The following is a 12459-nucleotide window of genomic DNA, read 5'->3' as shown; positions in this document are numbered from 1 at the left end:
GCGTGCTGTACACTAGACTACTTGTTTTTCAAAAATATTTTTATGTAGCCCTCCAACCACTGTTGTGGAAAAGCGTTGATCTGGGGCATTTGAAAATCTAACATGTAGCGTGTTCTTAATGTAGCGTGCATAATCAAGCAATTTGTCTCTAATCTTTACAAAACAGTTCTTACACGTCGAATGTATAAGCATCTAAAGATGGTGTCAAAATGCCCTGCCTTGTACTGTACCGAAGTCCAGCTTCCCGCCATATTTTACCCTATAGTAGCATCCATGCATGTCTGACACGGGTGCGCAAGTGTTGTGGAGTGTAGCGGCCAAACAATTCCTTTGTTGAACGGAGGTACTAGTCTAGTAAAGAGAGAGCCCGCTATAGGTGTGGATCTACGATCGATGGAAGAACCTTAGTAGAGTAGGTGTAGAATGGCCATACCTGCAAATAACAAAAATAAATGTATGACACTCATAGTTTAGGGTTAACTAGCTACAAATACTCTTATTTCTTTGCTTGCTCTCAGCTCCTCAAGACGCGAGTCCACTAGAGGCGATATCCACCCCGAGTGGGAGCCTACCTTGGATGTGAACCAACCAAAAGAAGAGCCAGATGGCTGCTCCCCACCAGGTGGTCTCTCATATGACGTCTACATTACAAAGAACAATATGAGATTTAGTTTTTCCCCATACTCACTCATCTATAAATACGTACACAAGTATATTAGCACACAAACACGTAGATACATATACATACTAGTAGACATAAGTAGAGGCTAGTAGTGCCAAAGATCAAGTGGCACCTCTTTAGATATCATCATAGTCTCAACCGTGGTAAAACCAAAGGAACGTTGCGGTAATCCATGCATGACTGGATTAGTGACCGCAACACCATGATTAAAAAAGGACTATATCCAAGAGAAGGCGTCTAACCCTTCTGGTGCTATGCTCACATACTTAGTGCCTACATGCATGCATAAACAAATATATATGTACACACAAATATATATATAATTATGTAAATGTAGCCATTGTTTTGAGTAGAGATAAATAGATATGGTTGTAAATGTAGCCATCATTTTGTGTTGTGCACAGTGCGAGAGTACTCTTGATTCTATAGAGTGCTATGAAGAAAAGCTTTTTTTATTGTGCTTCTTGTGCAGCATCTCTTGACAACAACTCCTTGTTCAAGGGATTACTATCCACATTGCATGCCTGCCTCCATTCTAAGGTACGATACCATTGAAAGGAGTCCAACCTAATGCTTATTCCGTGGGGAGAAAGAGATAGGAAGAGAGAGAAAAAGATAGAGAATTTAAGGAGAAGAGAGTAGAGAGTATCCTCAAATACACGTTCATTTCACATGGACCAAATGAACCACAAAAACCAAACTCGGTATGGCTGGATTGAAAATTCCAAGACAGGATCTTGATGAGTATTAACTTTGGAGAATGTCAACTAAAATTTTGTAAGTTGTACCCCCCATGCATCTGACCACATACTGATTGACCATTTTCACCATTCAACTACAACTTTACAATGCCATCAGACATGTCTGACCGACTCATCCTTCTTGCATACATTGCATTTCCCATCAGTGAACCCCTTCCTAGACGAGTTAAGAGCAGTATGGAGCACTCCAGTATAGACTCCACAAAAAAAACTTAAATTTAAATTGGTTGGGAATAGACTAGATCTCAGACAGGACTTTGTCCCACCATTTGATATGCATGTGCAAAGACCACTGTTTATTACATCATTCAAAATACATGATTTTGGTAGAGCTGCTACATAAAAGATAGAAGATGGGGAGTTCCACCAATTGGCTGCATATCCAGGCAGTAGCCAGTCTCTCTGTCTGTCTTGTACATTTGACAAGCCCAACACTTCCAAGTTGTATACATGACCTCCAAGTTGATGCCATAATCCTCTCTGATGATTGCCAAGCCTGAATTGTCTCCTGGCAGCAGAGAACAGTTTCAAATGCAGGTTAGAGTCCAACATTTGATTGATTTGCACTATCCCTTTTTTGAAAAGGGATAGGGCCGACCTTCCCATCAGTTGTGCAGGTGGAATTTTAAAGACAAAGCTCCAAAACAAACTTTCAGTCCCTAGTGAATTACCAGTGTACCTAATCCTACCTTTCCACAGCAAATTAGAGCAGGTCTTTTTCCAAGATCTCACAAGAATATTTGACAAATCAAAACCAATTTTTATCAAAACAACAGTAAACAGTTTGTCCCAGCTAGACATATGCCAAATTTCATGAAAGTAAATCACTGTAGAGTCAATTGGTTTCCACAAATAGAGAGACCAATCAATATCATTATGCAGCATATGTTTTATCAATCATGCCCTTCTAGCCTGAGCATGAATCTTGAAGTCCATAATATGCAGACTCCATTTAGAGTAAGGCTAACAAATTTTATGCCATGCAATTAGAGCTGTAGCATCTGAAGTAGCATTCCACAGGAATTTAGCCATCAAAGACACACACTTTTGCAACATTTTGTATGACGAGTCCAGAAGAGGCAAGTAAAATAGCATATAGGGCACAAATACAGACTGAACAATTCTCAAGCGCACATGAATGGGCCATTCTGTACAGTGCTAGGCTGCAATTTTAACGTACACTTTCTCAACTACCCATTACTGAAGCTAGTTCTGAGTCACTCCCACGCCTATTGGATAGCCCAGATGTCTGAATATGTGTCCTTTAGGGTACCTTTTCCATGACCAGAGGAGTGCATCAAAGTCCCTTGCTGATATATCTATTAGAGCTGATTTTGTCAAGTTAAGGTTCATGCCAACAGCAGAAGCAAACAAACTAATGTTTTAGTACATCTCAAAATGTTTACATTATTAGCTTTCTGAAAAAGAAATGTATCATCTACAAAGCCTTTCCCTGTAATATGCTTAGACCCTAGCTGCAATGTTTGCAAGAAACCAAAAGAAGACAAAGCATCCAAATATGCATACAGAGGGTGGGTAGCAATTGCAAAAATAAGAGGACTAACTGGACACCCCTGCCTCAGTAATCTAGAAGTATGAACTTTGTCAGACAACCAGCCATTGATCACCACTCTAGAGAAGGATCCACTGCCTAACAGGTTAATGAATTCCACTAAATTTAGGCCCAAATCCCATTTTCTTGAGAGGGCTAGTCACAAAGTCCCATTGTATAGTGTCAGATGCTTTGGAAAAATATATATGGAACATAACCATATCTTGTTTAGAGCTGATAGCATGTTCAATTCCCAATTGGACAATCAAGGTATTGTTATAGATAGATCGACCACCTATAAAGCCTCTTTGAGCTGGGTGAATACATCTTCTCAACTCAGGGGAAACCTTAATAGCAATAACCTTAGCCAACAATTTGTACAATATTCCCATCATGGTGATAGGCCTCCAATCTGTTAGAGTCTTGGGAAACAATGTTTTGGGGATCAATTTGATAATGCCCTGCTACTACAAAGCAGGATCCATGCATTGAGATAACCAAATAGCATTGAGCAGTGAGCATACAATTTTGTTTGGAGCGGGCCAGAATGAGACCATAAACTCTTTAGACAGACCACATATGCCAAGGAATTTCTCATTTGGCAGATTCTTTAATGCATATAGAATCTCAGCCTCATTGAGTGGCTGCTTCATCTCAATGCAGTTGACTCCTCAATGCATGGATCCACCACTTCTAGCAAAGTCTGGATTGCATTAATCCTTGTTTGTGATACATCAGGCCCAACATTCAAGAGATCGTCATAGTATTTTGCTGTGACTGCCAAAATGTCAGAGCCCTTAGACAGTGGAGGCCCATCCTCATGATGAAACATTGTCAAAATCTGTGTGGTTTTTTTATGCTTTAGTTTCTTGTAAAATCCTTTGGATACGTTCTTACCATCAGTAATCACCCATTGTCTACATGAGTACCTTTGTTTTTTGGTCTGAGCTAGCTCCCATTCCAAAATGACCTCTCTGCCTTGAGCCAGTTGTTGAAGTTCAGCTTGACACAGTACAATAGATTTGTTACCAGCTTTCAACATTAAGTCTCTGGCAGTAATCTTAGCCTAAGTCAACTGATCAGTACCCTGCTTAGCCACAAACTTCCCCACGTCCCTAATACATTGCTGCAAACTAGAAATAATATCTAACCAGGCACACAAAGGGTTGTCAAATTTAGCAGTAGCATCATTGATGACATGCATCACACCTGTTGTCTGAAGACTTTATGAGTGAGCAGAGAGTAATCATGAGTGGTTTTGAGTGGCTAAATGCATGCATACTATCCAAATCAAAATTGAAGAAGTACAAAACAATAGGGAAGTGATGTGAAAGAGAAGTGGAGAGGTCCACCTGCATTTTTTTTTGAGTTAGAAACCAATATGAACCCACAAAGTATAGTCTGTCTAACCTAGACCAAGACCCTTGATGAGACAATGAATGAAAAGTAAAACCAGGTGAGGGTCGAGTAGTAGCAGACCAAGCGTCAATCAAAGAGGCTGAACATTGAAGTAAGTCCCAGGTATTACCTTCTACAACAGACATAACAGGGGAAACTGAAGTGGAATGGTCAATATGTTGCACCATGTTGAAGTCCCCTCCTACCGTCCCTTGAGTCCATTGGAGGTTAGCTAGCCAGTCCCAAATAGGCATCCTTTGTGCAGCATCATTACGAGCATAAACATTTGCGATTTGCAAGGCCCTTAGGTCAGTAGTAACCTGAATAATGGAGCATCTACCTGAGTTATGGCCAAGAAACCATTGAGGATGCATGGAATTTCTGACGTAGGTCAAGGCACTAGAATAGCTACCTTGCTTCCCTCATGAGAATAGAGTGTATCCCTTAAAATGCATAGTCATACCTACTTTAGCATGCATTTTATGTTCTTAAACTAAGCAAATATCAAGATCAGATTGCAGAAGCCAATTTTGAAAAGCTAGGAGCCTTGAGGGGTGGCTCAATCCCTTTGCATTGAAGGATGCTATCTCCATTTAAGATGCATGGGAATTCATAACGACTTGAGTCTCCTCATCACTAGTGCCATCTGTCATATGCACCTCTATATTGACATGGGATGTCCATGTCTGAGGGACAACATTCTTAACAGCTGAGTATTGGAGTATCACACAATCAATGGCAGCCAGGGTGTCAGGTGAAGGGATGTCCTGCAGGACATCAAACACATTGGGAGATGCATAGCCAGTGACGCCTGGATGATTTCTAAAGGTCCTCTTAGATAGTTGGTACCCCTCATTGTCTACCACCCTTTTACCTTTTTCAAATTGTTTTACATGTTTTGAGGTGGAAGGGTATTGAAGATGCCTGGTTCCTGCATGGGGGTTGTTTTTCCTCTTGTGTTTTGAAGAGCAGATTTATATCTCCCATGAGGAACAGCATACTCATGAGTGCCTCCTTGAGGTGCGGGTGGGGGAGTCTTCTCTAGTTGAGCCGGAGGGGATTTACCTTTTCTCTTTAGACACCGTATACTTGCTACTTGGATAAGAGGGGATGAGGTTCACAGTTCCTGTAGCTAGAGTGGGGTAGTTTTTGGAAAAGTGACCCAGGTGTCGACAGTGGTAGCAGGAACCTGAGAGGTTGCCCCGCTTGAGATAGATAACTAATTTACCAACAAATTCTAGTTCTATCTCCATGGTCTTTGGTGTGGCTTTGTCAGTATCCCACATTACACAAGCCCAATTCTTATTAGGGTAGTTGATGGTGGGGGAGAACAAAACTTTACCAACTGATGCAGCTGGATCTTTAATGCATGGCCATTAAAAAGTAGGCAAGTCAATGAAATCAACCCAGACAGGGCAGTTAGATAGCAGCTCTTCTTTGATTTGTTTGAAGGTTGCCATGGGAAAACATGGACAACCTGCCCGCAAAGAATGATAGTAGAAGCATTTTGAAATGACCTTTGATCTTCAACAGTAAAAAACTTAAACTTCATATAGCCCTGAGCCATTGTAGAACACTTTATCTACCACAACTTTTTTGAAACATGGTCTAGAAGGCCGGCAATTTCATTCAGAGAAGGGAGCTTGCCAATAAAATATAGCATGAGATTTGAAAATAGATACTTGCAACACTACAGTTACAGCAGGAATGGTGACTTTGTGTGCTCCTTTAACGAAAGGGTCAGAGGTTAAAGCTTCAGTAAGACAGCCAGTAAGCTCGCCCACAGACAAGACATCATCATCAGCCACCACAGGCGATAGTGAAGCTTCACAAGGATTGAGGCAAAACACTGTGGGGAGAGAAATTGTGCAAAAAAATCAAATGAGGACCTAATTATGTGTCAAATGGAGAAGAAAGCGATGTCGAGGTCTCAACAAGGAGTCGCAGCTGGTTAATGTCTTCTTCCCGACTACAGAGTAGGCCCTAGGTGCGGCGTATATGCAGTCCACCACGATTGGGCTTGGCTAGACATAGAGCGTAAACCCTAAGGAGGCCTAGAATAGGAGCCCAACATTCTTTCTTCCCCTCTCTTCCTCTCTCTCTCTCTCTCTCTCTCTCTTTCACGTAGCCCTTTGTCTCGACTTCCTAGAATCGCATATGAAGCAAGTCAAAAGGTCCAAAAGACATTCAAGAGAAAAATACTAAGTTTGGGGTGGTCAAGGATGCGTCGATCGACTCCCAAGTTAATGAAGCCTTCTTACAATGCCAATGTATCACGGCTTGGGAGAAATCCAGAGGTTCTTGCTTCGACCATTACACCACACACGTTGCCCCAAACTACAAATCTCTCTTCTTCTCCGAACGAGGTAACCAAACCAATCCCTACATCCTTGAGCCTATCTTGTTGAGTATGATCCGCACCATTGTCTCCATTCGTCTTAGCTCCCATTCACTATGCTACGAGACAGGACGTTGGGGCACTAGTAAGGAGTCTCATTGACTTTGAACCTTATACCCTCGTCAAGTGCGAGAGAATGAGTACCACACACTACTTGAGTGCTCAGCTTTTGACCACATTAGGTCCTCTTTTCCCCATATATCAACCGTGAGCTCTCCCTACATACCTTCCTCTCCCAAAGCCACGATGTGGACTCTCTATTGCGATGCTCATTTCAGTCATTTTTTAGCATCAAGAGTCACTTATGACCTCCACTCACACCACGTGACAGGTTCATTTGGTCCCATAAGTCATATTTGATCTCCGAGGATGATAATAGAACTATCTATCTCTCTTTCCCTCTTTCCCTCTCTCTCTCTCTCTCTCTCTCTCTCTATTTCTCTCTCTTTCCCTCTCTCTCTCTCTCTCTCTCTCTCTCTCTCTCTCTCTCTCTCTATATATATATATATATATATATATATATATATATATATATATATATATATATATATATATATATCTTTCCCTCTTTCTCTCTTTCACTCTATCCCTCTCTTCCTCTCTATTTCTCTCTCTCCCTCTCCCTCTCCCTCTCTATCTCTCTCTCTATCTCTCCAGTGGAGATTTTTCTGGCTATTTCAGCAAAATTCTCTCTCTTCGGTGCTAAAAAAAGCAATTTTGCACTAAAAAAAGCATCACGTGAACTTGTTTATGCTATATCTACTTCATCTGAGCTCACTTTGAGGGTTGGACAGGTGCTAGTGATTGCTCTCATGATTGCCTACATGCTTCTACTCTCTTCTTTATCTATGATGCTGCCCTCCTAGGTAGCCTATGTATTTACTTGATCTATGAGGCAGTAGCCCATAGCCTCAAGCTTCTAGCAATATACTCTACTCCTTTTCCCTGCTAGTTCCTCTTTACCCGCGTCGCATTTGAGGGATTGAGAAGAGGAAAACGTTTGATGCAAACCTCTGTAAGCCACCAAGTTGCTACGGATATGGAGATCCTGAGAACCAAAGGTTCCTTTGTTGTATTCTAGCTCTAGCCATGACTGTTATGGTGTAGAGCATAAGAAATACATATTCCTTTTGAGGGGGGCCAGCCTCATAACATCGGCCCTCAACAATTTTTGACTCTCCTATTTCTGTTATGTTTTTTATGTTTTCTATGCAACTGCTACTCTAGCTCATCTTGCTATGGTTATTTAAATAACACAAAGAAGTAAATCAATTGGTCATATTTATTTCATGTAAGGTGCATATTGAGGGTAATTAAAACTTAGAAACCTTGAAACCCTTTTGTAGAAGGCACATACTGCATAGTCTAGATAGTAAGGCTTAAGATATTTGAAATTAAAATTGGAATTTGGGGTATGGCAAACGATCGTGAAGGGCCTTGCAAAGGTCCACGGCAAGAGATGTAGGCATTAGGAAATTTTGGACATCATTTAGAGGGCCTTCTAAGAAAAATAGAATTTTGACTTTCTCTCTCTAGAAAATAGGTGTGGTAAAAGCAATTGTAAACTTGGAATAACCATTTAAAAAGTGTACTTACAAGTAGATTCTTGCCACAACATCATAACGGCCGTGATGATTGAAGAATAAATCATTTTCAGTTGCATGTAATGAACTTCATAGAATTGGAGAGAGTTTTTTGTACGTGGAATTTATGACTAAAAGGAAAAAAGACGTATCCTTCCAAGCCTGCTCTTTCCTTACTCTCTCACTGTTTGTGTGTTGACCTCAAAGAAATCCTCCCTTTCTTGCACTGTCGCATACATGGCTTCTTCTTCCACCCCCACAAATGTCCTCCTTAAAAGACCCTTCTATCATCTACACATTGACTTGGATCCCCAATATACACCACCGTGTAAGCAAGGCAAAACTAACATCAAAGTGACACCGATCATGACAGAGAGACTCAGAGTAAAGAGAGCAAAACACTTAGATATTTGGACAAAAGGCTCACTCTATCCATTGAATCCCATAACCAATGCTTTCCCTGCATTTTCAAATCCCACTAACTTATTGACCTTTGCAGGTAATGGAGAGAATGGATTGCTTAGCTACTTTAAAACTCTAAACAGCAAATCAAAAACTTATAAAGACACGGTGAAGCACCAAGTAGATGAGATTCAGAGACTTTATAACTTGCATTATGAGGAACAAAAGATTGTAATGCAGCACACACAAGGATCATAGGTCTTGCGAACAAAGGTATGGATATTACAAAACAAAGAGACAATGTTAGGCACTCGTGTGCGAAAAAAGAAACTATGGAATCTTGAAACGTTGAAGGTAGGCTCTGGCGGCCTTAAGAAAAGAATCAAAGCATTGAGGTGAGCATTGTGAACTATCTAATTAATTTAAATTTATCTAAGTTTCTGCTTATGTTAGGCATGCTTTCTTTGTAGAGATTCTATCTATCCAGACAAAGAAACATAGACCCGAAGGCCAATGTAGGAAAGCAGTTAAAGCCATTTATAACTAGTGGTCTTGCAAAGGATATAATGCATGACAAAAAGCTTAAGGTTTTGCAACGAGATGCGTTGATAGATTCATTTCAAAGAATGCAGTGCCTGCCAAGCAAACATAGGGTACATTGGACTCCCTTGGCATTGATAAAAGAGGTTACTGAGCTATTCAACAGTCTATCTCTTCCATGTTTGTGAAGAAGGGAATAAAGTCAGCTTTTACCAACAGCTGCAAGTGTTTGGAGGGAAAGACTCCAGCTCAATAATGAACCGACCGACTTCATTGGATGTCCATTAATTTTCAAAATATTTATAGCTCACAAGGAGCTACTGTCACTTATGATGAGTACAACAATAACTTTATGGACCTGACTTTGTTGCAAACTAGAATGGTAGAGTTCTACGATATCACATTCAAAGAGACAGGTGGCGTTCTACATTTTGTTTTGAAGCTAGATGAGTGTGAGATTCTTAAAGAGAAGAAGCTAGAGTGAGTTACAATCACATTAATGAATAGGGCTCTTTCCAAATGTCCCATTGATGATCCTTCATACTTCAGTGTTCAATTAAAAAAAAACATATGGTGGCTTGGTGCATTTCAGGTAATCCAGTTATTTCCATTTTTGCAGCTCTAGCAAGCCCTCTATTGTACGTAAGGTTTAGATTTATTTTTTGTGTCTCATAAGGATTAATATTGCAGGTAAAGAAAGAAGACCATGACATTTTATTCTGGGTGTTCCATCAAACCCCTATTCTAGATATCATTGATAGGCAAATGAATCTAGGAGAGGTACTGGCTGTAGATGGGAGAGGAGACTTTCAAGCTCAATGGCATCTTGCACGTGACCTTAAAATACTGAAGTGTATGTATAATTGTGGAATGGGTGCCATGGCAAAGTCTCCATGCTTGTATTGCATGGAGCCTGCAAAAGTGCTGGACCCAAAGTGGTGGAGAAAGGCTCCTACTCATCACAATCAAGACTCTAATTTCCAACCAATTTTGAATATACCACTTGCTAATGTCCATGTTTGTACATGCATGGTCTCTGCCGAATTGTAGAGAAGTTGGTATATATGTACATTGGGTTTGCTTGGAAAATTAAAAAGTCAGCTGAACGACAGGTTGCTCTAGAGGCTTTGGAACTAGTTTTGTCAGACATTGGTCTACATGGGGGCGATGTGAAAATCCAACGGGACGGAAAAAGGTTAACCAATGAGAAAGATGTACCCTGCAAACCATCCATAGGTGGGGTCAAGGAACGTCGTTTTCTATCTAAACCTCAAGGTATGAAAGATGTGAAGCTAACAAAGCGAGGGAGAGTATATCACTCTACCTACATTAGCAAAGTTGAGTATATGCACTGAAAAAAACTTCATTTAGTAGTGAAAGACCAAGAGCCACCAACTCGCAATGCAAAGGGTGATGTGTGGCGTTCCATTGATACATATTTCAAATGTTTGAGAATGATAATTGGTCGCACAATAATCTCAGCAAGTTTAAACAGAACCTTCAGCTACTGAAAAAATCCTTCAAGACAAAATGGACTGACACTCAAATCACTCATTACATGGTAAATTCAAAGCACCTCAGATAGTCAAATTACTAAGTTTGTGTTTAGGTGGGGTCAAGGAACGTCGTTTTCTATCTAAACCTCAAGGTATGAAAGATGTGAAGCTAACAAAGCGAGGGAGAGTATATCACTCTACCTACATTAGCAAAGTTGAGTATATGCACTGAAAAAAACTTCATTTAGTAGTGAAAGACCAAGAGCCACCAACTCGCAATGCAAAGGGTGATGTGTGGCGTTCCATTGACACATATTTCAAATGTTTGAGAATGATAATTGGTCACACAATAATCTCAGCAAGTTTAAACAGAACCTTCAGCTACTGAAAAAATCCTTCAAGACAAAATGGACTGACACTCAAATCACTCATTACATGGTAAATTCAAAGCACCTCAGATAGTCAAAATACTAAGTTTGTGTTTAAATTTTTAAATAAATTTTCTTGTTTTGCAACACATTTTTTTTAATCATTTGCCATACTTCATTCAAAAGTATGGAAATCCATGTATATGGAACACCTAGGGCTTGGAGAAGTCTCATTAGACGGCTAGAAATGCCTTCTTCAAACACACACATCATGGAGGCTCTTGAAATAAGGAAAACACTCTGAAGGAGTTATTTCAGTGGTTTTATCGCAGAATCATTCACCGCATGCAACAAAAGAAAGTATTGGCCTCTTCAGCAACCGTATAGGCAATCAGGCATTTGCAACTTCAAAAAAGAAAGCGAGTAGACACATTCAACAACTCTAGCTCTTGAAAGTCAAATGAGGTGGAGGGAGACAATGCAATATGCCAATCATCGGTGGAACAAGAGAATTAGCGTTTAGATGATCGGATGTACCACAAATGCCTGTAGAATTAAATTCAATACGTACCACAACTATTTCAAACTTTTGATGATTTGCAAATATCATTTGGAACCTCGCCCTTGTATCTGATCATTAAGTGTTTGCCATACTCTAAGAGTTCAGTAGGGTTTTCTTTCCCTAAAGATATGTTGCACGGCCTCCAATATATCCTAGTGAGTAACCAAAACATTCTCTCCCAAAAACCTCGTCGACGAGGATAACTTTGTCTACTGTTTGTGGCAGCATTGGACCACCTAAGAAGCGAGATAATGTCTTGAAAGCATAAATTGCAGTATTCCCCTCTTGTGACATTCCATTTAAGCCAAGTGGGTTACTGGAGATCTCCATTGCCTCGTCATCACTACTGTCATCTGAAACAAATCCATTTCTCTCCTCCTGATACTTGCAGATAGTGGCCAGTGCAAAGTCCTCCCGCAAACAAAAAATACTTTGTATATCATGAAGAAAAATGTATGAGCTATCTCCAAATTTAAACTCTGGCACTCCAGGTAGAATTAAGGCGGCTTGCCGCTCATTGAAACCTGACACATCTAGAGGTAGCTTGATATTTGAGGTTTTCACTGAGAGAAGATTGCTTCGTTCCACCTCTTTTGCTTCTTCTTCAAGATCAATGGACTCCTCTATCTCCGCCACTTCAATGTATTCCTCATTATTTTACTCTTTTTCATCTGTTGGTAAATCGTGCTCCTCCATGACCTCCTTAGGATCTTTCAT

The 12459-nt window shown here is 40.3% G+C and overlaps 1 protein-coding gene across 2 annotated transcripts in view; it reads right to left on the bottom strand.

The window, feature by feature from the left end:
* Positions 1 to 1496: 1496 nt before the first annotated feature.
* The window catches only part of LOC147458133 (uncharacterized), a 65183-nt gene continuing 54220 nt past the window's right edge, over positions 1497 to 12459 (bottom strand). Inside the window, exons 1-2 of one of the 2 annotated variants that reach the window (XM_086511763.1) lie at positions 4524 to 4922; positions 1497 to 1951 (exon numbers count right to left, since the gene is read on the bottom strand). In XM_086511763.1, the coding sequence (XP_086367889.1) occupies positions 1779 to 1951; positions 4524 to 4767 (417 nt within the window). In that variant the 5' untranslated portion in view covers positions 4768 to 4922 and the 3' untranslated portion in view covers positions 1497 to 1778. Of the gene's footprint in view, positions 1952 to 4523; positions 4923 to 12459 lie in introns of those variants that run through there. The other variant, XR_015188019.1, reaches the window with a different exon arrangement.

The sequence above is a fragment of the Adiantum capillus-veneris genome, chromosome 5 (genome assembly GCF_014529385.1).
Source record: "Adiantum capillus-veneris isolate H3 chromosome 5, ASM1452938v2, whole genome shotgun sequence".
Taxonomy (NCBI): Eukaryota; Viridiplantae; Streptophyta; class Polypodiopsida; order Polypodiales; family Pteridaceae; genus Adiantum; species Adiantum capillus-veneris.
Note: the sequence above shows the minus strand (reverse complement) of the source record. Positions and strands in the feature narration are given on the sequence as shown.